This window comes from Anolis sagrei, chromosome 1 (assembly GCF_037176765.1).
Source record: "Anolis sagrei isolate rAnoSag1 chromosome 1, rAnoSag1.mat, whole genome shotgun sequence".
NCBI classification, from domain to species: domain Eukaryota; kingdom Metazoa; phylum Chordata; class Lepidosauria; order Squamata; family Dactyloidae; genus Anolis; species Anolis sagrei.
Genome location: NC_090021.1, coordinates 120,011,367 through 120,028,271, shown reverse-complemented (window position 1 = coordinate 120,028,271; position 16,905 = coordinate 120,011,367). Strand labels below are relative to the sequence as shown.

Here is a 16,905-nt window from a genome sequence, read left to right as displayed (position 1 = left end):
ACTTGTACAAACATAAGCTATAATTGAAGATGCCTCACTTTTATCTAGAACAGTAGTTCTCAACCTTCCTAATGCCACAACCCCTTAATACAGTTCCTCATGTTGGGGTGACCCCCCAACCATAAAATTATTTTCATTGCTACTTCATAACTAATTTTGCTGCTGTTATGAATTATAATGTAAATATCTGATATGCAAGATGTATTTTCATTCACTGGATCAAATTTGGCACAAACACCAAAATTTAAATACTGGTGGAGTTGGGGGGATTGATTTTGTCATTTGGGAGTTGTAGTTGCTAGAATTTACAGTTAATCTACAATCAAAGAGCATTCTGAACTCCATTAACAATGGAATTGAACCAAACTTGGAACACAGAACTCCCATGACCAACAGAAAATACTGGAGGGGTTTTGGTGGGCATTGACCTTGAGTTTTGGAGTTATAATTCACCTACATCAAGAGAGCACTGCAGATTCAAACAATGATAGATCTGGACCAAACTTGGCACAAATTCTCAATATGTCCAAATGTGAACACTGATGGAGTTTGGGGAAAGTAGACCCTGACACTTGGGAGTTGTAGTTGCTGGAATTTATAGTTCACCTACAATCAAAGAGCATTCTGAACCCCACCAATGATAGAATTGGCCCAAGCTTCCCACACAGAACCCCCATGCCTTGAGGGACTCATGCGCACGAGCCTCCCTCCATCCCCACACCTTCTCCCTTGCCTGCACATACACACCACGCTGCCATGTGCCAAGCATGCCTACTCTCCACTCCTCACTTGGGAATTTCAGAAACAGCCCTCCCCTGGCTGAGAGGCCTGCTGAGAGGCCAGTCAATCACAATGGCGGAGGGCTTTTAGTGGGAGGATTCGCCATCTGTTTCCAAAAAGGAACAGAAGAACAGGTGGAGAGATCTTCAACCTTCTCTGCCAAAGGGGTTCCTAAAAGCATCAGAAATATATGTTTTCTGATGGTCTTTGGGGACCCCTCTGAAACCCCCCTTGCAACTTCTAGGTGTCCCGGCCCCCATGTTGTGAAGCACTGATCTATAACTTATGCCAGGTGCTCGCAGAAGGCTGCTGGAGGAGAGGGAATGTGTGTCATAAACATAATTGCTTCTGATGATGGAGACCCTTTTGGATATATTTCAATGTGACACTTTTGCAGTAAGGAATAAGTAGACTTTTATTCCTTTAAAATTCATTGGTGCACTTGGACAACTCAGTCAGACCTTCTGAGCTATAGGTTTTCATCCCTTGGATTCTGATGTTTCCTGGAATTTGGCTCTTGCCCTTCACAGCTGAGACATGTAGTGCTATTATGATTTAGCACCACTATTTACACTGATGTCATAGTATCAAATATAATAATTAGAAATCCTCTAAAAATTCAAAATTAACACTCACAAAATTAGATCAGAGTGTAAGTCTCTAAAAAGATTTACTAGTACCCTAAATGAGATAGATGTAACTTGAAAATCTATCAAATGTTAAAACAGCAATAGTTGTTTATCTTGTTCACTGACTCTTTCAGAAGACATACATGGTGACATGTATAAATCTATACCGTAGGAAATAATTATATGGCTTAGATATATAGAAATACTTTAATATTTCAATTCTAAGGTTTCCACAACAATATGTAAAATATAATACAAATAAAAAAGATTTCAGAATAATATTGATATGCCCAATTTTGGAACTAAACAGAAGATTATCTGATGTCAATGAGATGCAGCAATGCTTAGGAATTATACAATTATTGTTCAGTAACAGAAACATCTATACCATAAAAAATGGGATCAACTTGGGAATAATTCAGTAAGAGAATAGATCATATCTTTTCCCTAGTCTTCAGCAGTCCAGCCCATTTATGATATCCATGTAATTAATTAATATGAAACTCTGCCCATTCTGTCCTTGCTGTGGCATCTGAGCAATCTATTACCTGCAACAGGATAATACTGATACATTGCCTTTAAGATACGTAACTCATGCTAGTATTTTATTGCAGAAAGGGTAGTGTATTAACAATAGCTTTACTTAAAATCCTTTTAGATTTTACTTCTCTTTCTAAGTGCTAAGGAAACAATTACTGTACATAAGCATTTTTAAAAAGAGTGGCATTTATCATATCTTACTTGAGTTCTTGGGAGCTTGTGGCCAGCATACTTCGAATACTTTTGTCAGCCAAGGGGCAGCCAGACAGACTGTAAAACAGGTCAGGACAGCCAAGTAAATCAACCTGCTTTTAAACGTAAACCTTCCAAACAAACACAACGTTCAAAAAAATAAAAAAAATTGCAATGCAGAAAAGCGATGTGGAGGGTGAGTGCTGCAATATTCAATTTGTAATGCAAGTTAACCCTCTGAATATATTGAGATACAACACGTTACTTCTGATATTATAGATGTCTTTTTGCCATAAGCTTTTAGGTGTAACAAAACAGTATTAGTGATCCATGGGTTAAGTATTTGAAAAAATTGTTAGAATTTTTAAGAAATTAGTAATACTTTGAAAAAGAAAAAAACGTTGAATACAACACACAAATCAGCATGCTTTTATGATCAACATTTATTACTCAAAGGGTTAACACATACTTCAACATCTTTACTTTGACAGCATTGTTGAGGTAAGCTGAAAACAATAAATTGAAAAGACAGAATCCACCATGAAAAAAATGAAGTCACACCTTCTATGTGAGGCGTAATTACCAGTCACATGACCACTCCCATCACACCCTGGTGTTGGACATCTGCCACCAAACAAAAACAAAAAACAGCCAAAATAGTAAGTATGTTTTTTTTTTTAGAAAAAAACTTTTAAAAGTTTCATTGTTTCCAGTTTAGCTGCAATGTCTGCAAGGGGGATTTAAGCATCCTATCCCAAAAAAAGCTGCAAAATGAACAGAATTCAATGGAAATGGCATATCAGTACAATATAGCATCATTAGGGACAAGCAGGTGCCATACTAGCTTCATCACTTAAACTGAACTGACACTCAGAAACATTTATATGCTGCAAATGCTTCATGCTCATACTGCAAGGCAGAAATGTACTTGCTTATTGAGAAAGGACAACAAGAGGGAAGAACAGAGAGAAAGAAGGAGAAAGAAGGTTAAAAAGGAAAAAATAAATAATTTCACCTCACATTATGCTTACGTTATTAAATCCTTTTTATTCTCTTTGCACTGAGGATATTTGGGTTTGGGACTTGGGATGGTGACTTCCCCAGGATATCGCCGTTCTTCTAATGCCTCTTGGAAAGGATCTAAATCTTCTGGCTGCAAAGATAACAGGCTAAATCAGACTAAAAACAGGACTTAATACACACCGATGCACCAATTCATTATTTCCTGTGGCTTCATAGCCTCTTAACCATGAATGACCATTTTATTTAGGTCAGTGGATAAAAGAGATCCACATCTGCATAGACGGCACCATGACTCTAGTTAATCACAAATTTGGGATATTGGAAGAGACCTCTTCATGGTTACTTCATACCATAATACTGTGATTACTGCACCAAATTCTAGGTGTCATAATTGATGTAAGATATCTTATGGACTGGTGCCACTGGATGGCATCTGTATGTTCAGTGATTAAACAAAGCATTGGCTCCAGCATGAGACCTATCTATGAGTTAATCCATAAGGGTTGATATGTGTGTGTGTGTGTGTGGTGAGGGGAAGGGAGGGGAATCAGAAACAAATAAAAGCATCCACATTGAGTTTCTGATTGAATAAAGTAGTTTGGAATATAAAGATTTATTTTCAATCCAGAATTACTTAGATTTGAATGATTTCTTGGAAACTCAAATTTCCCCCAGTATCAAAAACAATGATTAAGAGATAGGCTCTTTGAATAGTTACATCTTGATAATCCCTTATCCAAAATGCTTCTAACCAGAATTATTTTGGATTTCAGATTTATTTATTTTTTTTAAAAAAGATTTTGGAATACTTCTACCTGCATATGGCTACATACTGGAGTATCATGGAGATGAAATCCAAGTTTAAACATTAAATTCATGTATGTTTCATGTAGACTTTATACACATAGCCGGAAGGCATTTTTACACACAATATTTTAATTTTTGTGTGAATGAAACCAAGTTTGTGTAAACTGAAACATGGAAAGCAAAGGTGTCAAAATCTCAACCACCCATGTGGACGATTTCAGATTTTGGAGTATTTTGAATTTTAGAATTCCAGTTAAGGGATGCTCAACCTGTATATGAGAATACTGGCAGTACCTGAGTTACAACCATCTGTCTTACAAATGACTCGTAGTTGAGAATGGGGGTGAGACAACAGGAAGTGAGAGAAATCTACGTCTTGGAAGGGGAATTCACTCCTGGAAGAGTTATTATAGGGAAGTGGTGTCTCCATTGAAGCTTACTCGGCAATCCTTGTTTCCACAACAAGAAAATGTTGTCAAAATCCAATTCTTGGGGTGTTCACCTTTCCTATGCTGTCCAAAGCTTACAGACACACACACACACACAGAGCTGGAGTTATACTTTAAAAATATACCTGTTCTGACTTACAAACAAATCCAACTTATGAATAAACCTACAGAACCTATCTTGTTTGTAATTTGGGGACTACCTGTCCGTGAAAAGCAAGAGAGGATGCTATCCACTGAGTTTGGCAAACAGCAATTATGTTGTATAGAGGTATACATCTCAATTGGATTTCTTTGTATTTTTTACCTATACTAGCATCAACTTCAATCATTTAACAACTATTTGTCTGAGGAAATCCAATTATTTTCAATAAAGCATAGGTAAAAACTACTATCTCTCCCATAAAGTGGCTGTTATCCAGGAAAATACATAATCAAAACCAATTAAATGTCCAAATATTATATACACAAACATAAAAATGGATCTGTCTACTCAAAGTAACTTATATTTAAACAATTGTTGTCTAACTTGGACAATAGAAATCACAACCATTGTATTGAAACACTTTCAAATATATTGAATGGTTTTAAGATAAGCCACTTTGAGTCTCCGTGTGGAGACAAAAATGGGGCATAAATAAACATAATAATAATAATAATAATAATAATAATAATAATAGCAGTTTTTAAATAATGTTTGTTGTGGGGAATCATGTGTGTTAAATCATGTGTGATGTGAGGGAAATCAGGCTATAAATTACCTTTGAAACTAATTGTTCTAATTAATTGTACTAATTAAGGGGGGAAAGTAATAAAAAAGGAAGCAAATAAATAAATAGCTCTGATACGTCCTCAAGAAAATTTTGCATTTGGAAAATTTTAGTTCAACGAACTGAAATGCATTGACACAAACCATCCAGTAGATGGTGGTCCAACCAAAAACGTTAGTTATTCTGCTTATTTTGCATGTATATCCTCTCCTATGCATTTCTCCTATTTTAATGATAATAATCGCAAAGCATTTCCTATCATGTTTCTGTTTAAGTTTTTAAAAAGCTGCCATCATTTATTGAAGCAAGGTTTATATGACAACTGAAGGAAAATGCACATGAGACCAGCTGATCAAAATGCACCAGGACCAAATTCTTTGACACTAAAGCTGGGGACTGTAAAATTATATCTATATCACAGAAGCATGGCTATAAACTGTGCAGAGGAAGAGTTGGGGTCTGACAAAGATCGGTGCCACAAATAAAGTACCAATGGCCCTTAAATTCAAATAATTTATATCATATGTTTTTGTGATTAGAAAAAGTGGAATCAAAGTACAAAACTAACTTGACACGACCTTCTTTCTATGCTGCCACTTTCACAGCAGCAAGATCATGCCAACCCTTTGTTCCACACTTTCTCTGCACCTTGTCTGAATTGTGAATATTTAACCATGAAAGGACAAAGATCAGGCTGTAGTCTATAGAAAGCATTCCAAAAAAGTTCCAGAAAAGTTCAAGACCCTGGATATTTATACCAATGCTCATTCTGAAATTGACTTTAAAAATAATTCAGAAAAAATATGAACATGAAATGCAGCATTAATAATAAAAGAAATCTGTAGTGAGACAATTTAATCCGACACTTTCTTTAAAAATTAATGTATTGCACAAAGGCACAATTGTTTGCAAAAAAAAAATCTATTACTATTAATTACTGTTTTCCAAATCAATTGTTAGAAACATACAGCCCTGGACTCAGAAAAAGACGTACATTCATTTCTTTCGAATCATCTTCATCTATCGTACTAGGCTTCATTTTGGTGTAGTCCACCGGCAAGTCCCAACAGTCGCTCTCATTCAGCTGGTAACACCTGTTATTCATAACAGCTTGTTGTTGGGGCGACATTGGTTCCAGCGGCGTCAAAATGGCACAGCAACCATCTCGTTGCCTCTGCTTGTTCAAACTCAAATCTAAGGTTCCATTTTCATCCACTTCCATATCAGGGTTCTGTTTTTTAATAGAGAAACAAACAGACAAGAAAACACACACACCAAAGAATATAACTCCATGTGTCACAATCACCATTGCCCCTGTATAATGTATTAAGCAGAGGGGACTCCCCAAAAACAATTTCAGTTCTGGACAACAGTGACTTATGAGAAAAGACATAATAAGAAATGTCTCTAAACCATTGTCTAGTCTTAATTCCAGTGTCTTGATCATAATTCTTCACTAGTGTTTATATGAATCTGATCTGACCTGCTGAACAATTGAAAGGCATCAGTGCAATAACTGAAAAGTATCACCTATATATCAGTCACAGAAAATCTCCCTCTCATTCCCCCAAGTCGTAACAGCTATAGAAACAAATACACAAAAAGTAATAAAAAGCATACCATGCTGGACCAATGACACCCACAGTTTCTGTAGATGGCCCTCAAAAAGCCTCTTGGTACTACGCTTGCCACCTTCACATAAAGTGGCAATGCATTGAAATCACAGGCATCCCATCACAGGCATTCAGTTATAACATGCCTTTACACTCTACAAAGTCCTCCTTTATAATCATCTCAGCTTGGGGAAAAGAAACTGGTACTGACATTCCCTGCAGCGATGGAGGAAGTGTGTAGGGAAAGTGAGGCATTTTCTATCTGCGTTTTCTTCTCCCTCTTTTCTTTTTCTAGTGAAGGGGGGGAATCGTTTTTCCTCCACTTCTACCCACCCTCTCATTTTTTGCTAAAGCAGGTGATAACATATCTGGATAGAGAGAGATGGATATAAAAGCCAAGAAATGCACAGAAATTCATATTTCAAGAGAGAACGACCCTTCCTATGAAATCTTATTTCAAGTCTTGCCTCATATTTCTAACAACTTGTCTTCCTCCCAGAGCACAGCAATAAAAACTTTCAGAAAACCTTTCAAGAACAAAAAGATCTCCCCCCCCCCCGTGCTTACTACATAGGTAAATTATATATCACAATTCTATTTTCCAAGACATTAAACTAATTTGGTGTTTACCTTCCCATATGTGCCAGTTTGATTTTAATAAGAAAGGAAAATACTGCTATAAAAATAATGCAGCATTTTGCCATTTTGTTGTCTAGGCCTCTCCCTCCTTAGCCAGGATATTACTTAAATGGTCACTTCTTTCCCTAGGCTAATGAAATAAATGTTTTTTTTTTTTGTCATGTCAGGAGTGACTTGAACTGCAAGTCGTTTCTTGTGTGAGAGAATTGGCCATCTGCAAGGATGTTGCCCAGGGGATGCCTGGATGTTTCAATGTTTTATTATCCTTGTGGGAGGCTTCTCTCATGTCCCCTCATGAGGAGCTGGAGCTGATAGAGGGAGCTCATCCCCACTCTCCCTGGATTCGAACCTGCAACCTGCAGTCTTCAGTCCTGCCGGCACAAGGGTTTAACCCACTGCGCCACCAGGGGCTCCATGAAATAAACTGATATAAGAATATATAAAGAAAAGCTATCTTTGTTCATATGGATAGTTTCTAATAACTACTTCCAGGCTACATTATATATTTATCGTTATTTAAGAAGAAAGGAGGAGTCTTTCTCTGAAAAAGAGCAAACTATGCCAGGCAGCATCAAAAGTTTATTTAGAATACCAAAAACCTCATTTTCATTCAAAGGTTTTGTTTGCACAGCCATCTAGTGGCCTCAAATTGGAAAAACACAGCCTTCCTCCAAAATGCATTTCACATCATCAGAATCTTATCAATAAAAAGAAAAAATTTCCACATTTCATTACAATTATTCACTATTTTTGGCATTAAAGGTTTATTTATTTTAAGGCAGAATAAATTGTTTTAGTACATGACTCTGGTTGTAAGTTTTTCTTCTCTTTGACACTAGTTCTTTTAGGGTTTTGAAGAAGTTATTAAGTTTTCACTATTTTTTTTAAAGCAGCATGTATGCAGAACTATGAGTACACCGTAGTGCATTTAACCTGTGGGTGGTGAATGCATCTAAGGACACTTCCACACAGCGCTATATCCCAGAATATCAAGGCAGAAAATCCCACAAAATCTGCTTTGTACTGGGTTATCTGAGTCCACACTCAGATAATGTGGGATTTACTGCCTTGACATTCTGGGATCTAGGGCTGTGTGGGCCCCAAGCCAGTGGTTCTCAACCTGTGGGTCCCAAGGTGTTTTGGCCTACAACTCCCAGAAATTTCAGCCAATTAACCAGCTGTTAGGATTTCTGAAAGTTGAAGGCCAAAACATCTGAGGACCCACAGGTTGAGAACTACTGATCTAAGATGAATATATATTTTGTAGGCTGTTTGTTAGTTCTTCAGATCTTCTGTAAGCTCAATAATAATAAAAACATAGTATAGCATGCCTTGTCTTTTAGGCTCAAGGTGGAAAATTCATTTAAAAATTAAAATGAGGGTTTTTAAGTTTACAGGTTTTCTAGCTTAATTTTCATTCATGAAAGTACATGGATATCTTTCGTGTTGATTCCCAAAGATGCTTCAGCTTGGATGTTGGTAGACTTGCAATAAGGGACAAGTCTTCCAGAGCCAAAGAATAGCCACCAGCAATGTCTCTCTTCACTGACTACCTACCATTTCTCAATAGGATGAAAGCAATACTAAGGGGATATCACTGGGTGGAAGCAGAGATATTAAATGTGACATAAGCACTGACTTACAGCATAAAAATAGTAATCATAGTGGAGCAAACCAGAAGTTTGTTCCAGAGGTTTGTGGGGCAATTTTACTAACTTTCCCATATCCCAGCATTCTTGAAGATGCTTTCCAAATGTCTTGGACTACAACTTCCTCCTCCACCACCCCCTCCCCAGTAAGTTTGACTCAGTCATAGTTCAATACGAATATGCAGTAACAGACAAACCTGACATATTGGAGAACTAGATCTATTTAGGAAACATCAAAACTTCACTTTAGCTGTGCAAGATTTCCCACTTTCCATATAGAATAAAAGATTTCAGTTAATGTTTTAGTTGTATCCTTTCCTGATGCGGGGCAGCTTGGGTTACTAGAACATGACTGCTTTCCACTGTAAAGATAGGTCTAAGATTTTGTTAGTGGTGTATAAAAGCTCTAAATACCTCATTTCCGTAACTTCCTTTCCTTATCAACCAAAAAAGCATTTTATTATCCATTAGTGCATTCACGCCTTCGCTGTGGAATTCCCTGGCAGTCAATACTAGGACTTAACATGCACTGCTGGTGAAGATTTGGCACTATGGGAGCCATTTGGTGTGTCGGGGATCCTGAAGGCCTCAAAATGGGTCACTGGCCATACTTTCTCCACCTTTGCCAGATTGCTTTGTGTCAGGAAATATGAAAACCAGGATGTTAAGAATGAAGAGGCTGAGCATCAGCCATCTCATTCTGTTAACTGTCCTTCTTTATCTCACTGATGCCACTCCTGCTTCCTTTTCCACACCACTGCCACCTCTGCTATCTCCTCTTTATGCGTCCGTGAATGCAGTTAAGTGGGGATAGAGGATCTTGTCTACGGTTATTTTAGGTATCTTTGGATAGTTTGGTATGCTATAACTTTTTATAGATCCAGATCTTTTTTGGAAAAAAGAAGATGCGGTTTGTAAATATTTTAAATAAAATAAATTACCGTAGTGATATTATTATGTTACATAAAGCATTACATCATTCTTATTATAAAACACACACAAATAATACAATCAATTCAGCGTATTTTCAATAAATCTCATCAGTTAAGACAATAACCAATAATAATAATACGCCAGCTTTTGTTTAACTGTTAGCCTGTTTTTAAAATGCCCTGGATTATTTCAGATGTTCAGAACTAGACTGGCATAGCAAAGCTGCAAGATACAATTGAAAACTATTCGGAAAACAAAATGAAGCACGATTGGAAGATTCTACTGAAATTAATCTCAGATTCATATGCTAACGCAGTCAATAGTTACATATCTTGAAGTAATAATAACATATACATATAGAAATATAGATATAATATATGTACATATTTTTACCCTGGAACAGAGATCCTGAGGCTTAGTGGAGAGGTTCTGAGGCATTTCTCTGCAACGAGTGGAAAGATTCAGTATAGCAGTAGCAGCCATGTGTGCGGCTTCCATGTCATGGGTATAGTCAAAGCTGCTCTTGCTGCAGGTACTGCTTGCGCTGCTGCCTCCTCCACAGCTCATATTGCTGCTGCTGCTAGGGGCATAACTGCTTGTTGTGCTGCTGGTTGGGCTTGAATTCTTACAGTAACGTTTAGCTGTGGGAAGGAATATGACAAGGATGACTCAAAAGTGCCAGCATCTATGTACATTATCTTGGGGGTGGGGGGAGCAATGAAATCTGCAGAGAGCAGTATTCCAAATCTGCAGAAAGCAAAGTGTGCTCATAGAGGGAGAAAACCCACCCCAGTGATACTGTTATCTTTACATAAGAAACCTGAATGCAATATCGAAAGGAGCAAAGTAATAATCTGCAAGCGGGTTTGGCAATGATATACAGATCAGATACATAGCAAGCAAAATATGCACAGTGCATGAAACTATAGCAAAAGCTTAAAATGTATTATTTCCCCCATAGTGCATTTGTTAAAAACGGTTTATTTATATTATATCCTGAAATCTCCTATGATGAAAGACAATATAGATATGTAAATGATTAAATGATATTTATTCTCTACACATTTCTTTGTGGCTGTCTGGTTTCCAAAGTCTATTTCCAATTTGGAGCGGAGTATACCTAAGTAATAGGCTCCAGATGTGGATGGCATGTCTAACATCCAAGGAATAGCCTCACTAACTATAGAGATGCTTTCCAACAGAAGTTGGCCACCAGGTGATGAACTGGCTACAGAAGCTATGAACACAATGATGGAGTGATACAGCTACAATATGCATCAATGGAAGCGAGATCCCTAGCCTTCCTGGTAATATGCAGGAAGAACCCAGCTGCAAATCTCATGGAAGTCAATGAGCTCAAATATTTGCTTGTTACCTCTTCTTCAATACTGCCCAGTAAAATGTGGGGAATTCCAAAAAGCTTATAATTTATAGTATCTTCTGGTTTGCATATGCCTCATCTCCTCAGTGTTTTACTTAAAGGTTTTACAGTTCTCAAACTTTACAATATGGAATCTACCTTCCCCAGTTACCTTCCCTCACTAATCTGACTATCCTCCTGGGACTATTTCCCTATCCCTTTTTCATGTCTGCCTCCTCCTTCCTTGTGCAGCACAAAGATGGAACAGACTGAATGTTTGCCTTTTATATTTGGAATCCGCCCTGAGACCCTTCGGGGAGATAGAGCTGAATATAAATAAAGTTTTATTATTATTGGCTCAGTGGGAAGGGCAATTAAAAGTATTCAGTGGTGCAAAGGATGCGCCCTCTTTAGGAGATATTGTTAAAAAGAAAAAGGGAAGAATATAGTCACCAGCCAATCCCTCTGCAATGCCAGAAATACAGCTTAATGGTGTAACATGAGAAAATGTTGACCATTTCCGCTAACTTGACAGCCATCTCTCCACAATAGTCAACATCTACATTGAAATCCAACATTGTCTGAGCTCTGCCAGTGCAGCATTTTTTTTGAATGAAAAAGAGAGTATAATAAAGCTATTGTCCTACCAACTCTGTTATACGCCTGCAAAACTTGGACCATCTACAGATGTTACAGTCAACTTCAGGAACAATGCCATCAGCGTTGCCTCCAAAAAAAATCCTGCAAATCTCTTTGGAAGACAGGCGGACAAATGTCAGTGTGCTGAAAAAAGGTAAGACCACCAGCACTGAAGTGATGATCCTCCGCCAACAACTCCTCTGGACTAGCCACGTTGTCTGAATGCCCAATCACCGTCTCCCAAAGCAGTTACTCTACTCTCAACTCAAAAATGGAAAACAGAACATTGGTGGAAAGGAAAAGAGATTCAAAGATGGACTTAAAGCTAACCTTAAAAACTGTGGCATGGACGCCGAGAACTGGGAAGCCCTGAGCCTTGGGCATCCTAATTGGAGGTCGGTTGTGACCAACAGTGCTGTGCAATTCGAAGAGGCACAAATGGGGGGCAAAACTGAGAAACATGTCAAGAGGAAGGCACATCAAGCCAACCCTTGTCGGGACCACCTTCCATCTGTAAATTGATGCTCTCATTGCAAAAGAACATGCAGATCAAGAAAGGGTCTCTATAGTCACCTATGGACCCACCACTTGGAAGGCAATCATATTCGGGCTCAAGATGATGAATAAACATTATAGTTGGTACTCTATACAGTCATGACAAGATTCTAAGCAGGACTTAGGATCTCTGTTCATGATTCACATTTATGGTTGTTAATAGTGAAGAGTATGCACAAACTCTATAGTTTCAGTCTGGCAGTGTCTCAATTATTCAGTTGAGGCACTGCCAGATTGGAACACTAAGAAATGACATCTGCAGTACTCTCCTAATCTTAGGTTATCTTGAGACAGGTATCCAAGAGCTCTCTCCAGCTGCCTCTTTTCAATGTCACAACGTCTGGAGCACAAGGCTGTGTATAATATACAAAGACTCCTTGCATATTCTTCCTCTAACTGTGCAAATTTCCTCATGATCTAATATCAGGTTAACCTCTTCTCTCGTGTATTTCTAACCATCTTCATAAAGCTATCAATGTTCTATTATTGTATCAATCTACAAATTTTGCATTTAACAAAGGAAAGATTTACATTTAAATTGTTTTTGTAGCATTTATCCTAAAAACATGCATTTTGTATAATGGCATTCTGATCCATATACTGACAGCTGAGTCAAACTACATCTTACTTGGTGTTCTGATCATGTAAGTCATTAGATCCTAAGGAAGTCTATTCACACAGCAGTGCATGTGCATGGATTTCCTTGGCTCACTTGTCCCTGCTGTAGCTCTACAGTGTGAATAGTGAAAGCTCTACAGTGTGAGGTCTACTATCCTTAAGTAAGTAATGTACTTGAGTGATGTGCAAATAAGATTTGGCTTCTTTCCCAATTTTTTATTTAAAGACAGCATATAACTGCATAGGTTACACATGTATTATAAGATATAAAGTTATGATAGTTTATTTTGGCGATGCCTAACTTGCTTTTAAACTAATATTTCCAAAGCTGATTAGATGAGGCAACCGGTCTATCCATCCATCCATCCATCCATCCATCCATCCATCTACACATCTTAAAACATGCAAACAAAATCAGCCAATCAGGACTAAATCATCGTAGCTAAAATGAACTAAATGTTCTGCCAAATAAAAGAAATTTATTTTGGTTCTGAAATTAAACATTTCATTATGAGACTGACATGACTGAAAAATTCTTTGTACCATTTGCCACCATCAGATCTTTGATTATGGTGATGATGATGATTAATTTGAATTTATACAACTTTTCTGCTAAAATGAGATTCAAGACAATAAGAACAGATTATCTTAGAGAAGATCTGGACAGTTCATCCGGAAAGAGACAATAACTCAATCTCACCATAGGGATGGATGTAATCCTTTATATTCGTTCATTTCTGCAAACATCTCTGTTGACATGTGGTGGGCATAAAAGAAACCCATGAAATACAGAGGATCAAAAATCTCTATCCTTGAACATGAATGTATCAAATGGACAAAAGGAAGCAGAAGGTGAGGGCAATGGGGAAGGAAAAAAGTTGTCTTGAAATTTTGCACACACACACACCCCCCCCCCCGCCAACCTTGTCAGGAGTGAAAAATGTATGAAAAATGGGAAGTCATAGTAAATATATGACTTCCCAATCCACCCCATTCAGAGAACCCAGAGGGAAAATGGGCAATTGCACAGTTGTCCATGGAGCTACCCAACCACCTCTGATCAATACCGAATGAATAGACCCCTTTAACTCAAATAAAATAAATCTAGCAGTCCATGCTTGACATCCCAGTGTAATTAGCATCTGGCAGATCACAATTTGTAGGGCATAGGCTAACCTGACCTCCCTGAGTCTGAAAGATGTCCTTTCTATGTTCCAAATCTCGTGTGCAACAACTACAGTGGACTCTGCAGAAAATGTTTCAGCTGTACTTCATAAAAAGAAAAATCAGCCTGTTTAGGAAGCCTTGCAAAGGCTGATTTGTTATCAGTTAATGTTGATTTTTATACGTATTTTATATATCTCTATACCCAGGATCACATAAAAATTGCTTGGGCCAAAAGGAATCCCAAGTGGAAAAGTTTAAAAATCTCTTCTCTAGCATACTTTTGAAGCATGATAAAGTGCAATAGTAATAGGATCAGATCCATTATTCTGTACCCTAAACTGTGCTTTGCTGACTTTGCACCATTTTTTCTACGGACTCACTCTTTCTTTCCTCTTGTCAAATTTTCAATGCAGGAGAATAGATAAGAGAAATAATGTGCCTCAGAACATACAATGAAGCATAATTCTTTAACATTAATATCAGTATTATTACTAAAATAAGCATGCCATCCTTTATAGATTTTGATGCTCTATACAATGCAAGTCCAGCTTGACGTCAGGCCCATTAATAAAGTGTTCTCTCTCCATACATTTAGAAAAGATCTAAATATGACATACCTAAGTCACATTTAGATCTTTTCATTGCTCTCTCTCACTTACAATCCAGTTCAACAAATCCTCACAGAATAGGCCTAAACCTTAAGCACGTTCTTAGGCTTTTGGGCTTCACTAAGAACACTTAAATTCTTTAGTGAATTGAGGTCCAAAAAGGGTAATTCCCTGGTCCCGCCTATGCCTTAATTTATACAAACTATGAAGACATAATCCATGCCAATTCATGTGCATGACAGCTTCAAGGCATACACACAATAGCACTAATCCCTTTCAAAATTCCAGTAGTTCTTCAAACTCTTTGATACCCATTTTATGAAATTTGTGTATAAATTGCAACAAGAAGGTAAAACCACACTGAGGTCACTATCTTTTGCCCTGTTTCTGGATATAAAATTCAGGGGTAGAGTACAAAGATGGTTTGCAGCACTATTATATTAAGGTACATATAACAGCCTTCTAAAACATGCACTCTTATTTTACACTCATCTTTTTACAAGAGAAAAAAGGAGAAAATATCTGATTTAGTCTGATATTTCTTTGTGGTCCCCCCTCCACAATCACATCTTCTTTGTCCTTTGTTCTTCTTTACTTTTCAAACCTTATCTCAAATGAAAAGTTTTGAAATCCAACAGAGAGAACTCAGATAACAAAATAACAGGTCTTAGTTCAGGAAGTATATGAGTACAATTTGAGCATATGCATCATCGCCAGAGCATATGGCATTTCAGTGACTAATAAACCTGGTATTAACATCAAGCATGCTCAGGCAGTGTAGGAGCACCATGGCAGACCCATTACAAGAAATTCTGATGCTTAGTGAACTCTGGATGTGACCCTTCATAATGATAGTTTTAACAAAGTAAATTCAAAACATCTGGAAGAGAAATGTCATCACCACCCCAGGAAGCCTGCAAAACTCTTCCTTGTGCAGATTTGACATCTCCCTTGTTTTTTCACACAACCAACGAACAGAATTTTGGGCTATAATTTGCACCACTACTACATAGGCAATCACTCGTGGCTGAATATGATTGACTTCCAAGGGTAGGATTCTGCATGGACAGCACATTGGCAAAATAAATAAATAAAGCCAAACAAAATGAAAATCTGGAAAATGCTAGAACATCACTTCTCAAGTTGTGGGTGATTTAGGAAAGATGAATCTCCACATCTTTGGAAATCTTAAGAAGGGACTATATATATATATATATATATATATATAGAGAGAGAGAGAGAGAGAGAGAGAGAGAGAGAGAGAGGACCCATTGAATAATAAATGGTCCAGGAAGATTAGGGGTTTGGGGCTTGGAAGCCACACACAGCCCTTGGGATGTACTTTGCCAACCCCAGTCTAGAAATATGACATTCAATGATGGCTCAAAGTCCCATGTACTGTTGGACATGATATTCTGGAAAGTTCTTTTGTGCTAAACCAAGCAACACGGAGTGAAGAGGGCTCCTACTTCATTTAAAACACTTGCATCCTATTTTTACATCATGTGTAGTTTTTGAAGGACCACTTATTTATTTATTTATTTATTTATTTATTTATTTATTTAAAGCATTTATTTTCTGCCCTTCTCACTTTGAATGACAAACATTCAAATTCAGCCTGCACAAACAAATAATAACATCTTCTAACTATATGGCCATACCTAATTCATACTCTTATAGCAATTAGACACAAAGAATGTTTTGTTATATCCAGTATAAGTCCTACTGTTGAAATCAATGTACGTTCAATCGATTGTGATGAGCAAATGCTACTCTTTTCTAGATAGGATTAACACTAGATTTGGTCCAGGAAAGGGAAGAAATTGGATTTGTTGTAAACAAGCAGTTCTTCAGTATACAGATTCTAGACTATTGGTCCAACAGTGTAGTAGTAGTAGTAGTAGTAGTAGTAATACACCCACATTAAAGCCCAGACA

At 37.4% G+C, this 16,905-nt stretch overlaps 1 protein-coding gene and 1 long non-coding RNA gene across 18 annotated transcripts in view; one reads left to right on the top strand and one right to left on the bottom strand.

Moving 5' to 3' along the window:
• The window catches only part of MYT1L (myelin transcription factor 1 like), a 367,019-nt gene that overhangs the window by 49,144 nt on the left and 300,970 nt on the right, over positions 1–16,905 (bottom strand). For 13 of the 16 annotated variants that reach the window (XM_060752740.2, XM_060752741.2, XM_067468161.1 and 10 more), the window contains 5 exons: positions 10,415–10,662; positions 6,182–6,418; positions 3,173–3,294; positions 2,703–2,765; positions 2,151–2,219 (listed from right to left, as the gene is read on the bottom strand). In XM_060752740.2, the coding sequence (XP_060608723.2) occupies positions 2,151–2,219; positions 2,703–2,765; positions 3,173–3,294; positions 6,182–6,418; positions 10,415–10,662 (739 nt within the window). The remainder of the gene's footprint in view (positions 1–2,150; positions 2,220–2,702; positions 2,766–3,172; positions 3,295–6,181; positions 6,419–10,414; positions 10,663–16,905) is intronic. The other 3 variants (XM_067468164.1, XM_067468173.1, XM_067468175.1) reach the window with 1 other exon arrangement.
• LOC137097019 (uncharacterized) overlaps positions 1–16,905 on the top strand; it is a 71,667-nt gene that overhangs the window by 53,882 nt on the left and 880 nt on the right. For both annotated transcript variants that reach the window (XR_010909922.1, XR_010909921.1), the window contains one exon: positions 2,633–2,800. This is a non-coding gene — a long non-coding RNA (uncharacterized lncRNA). The remainder of the gene's footprint in view (positions 1–2,632; positions 2,801–16,905) is intronic.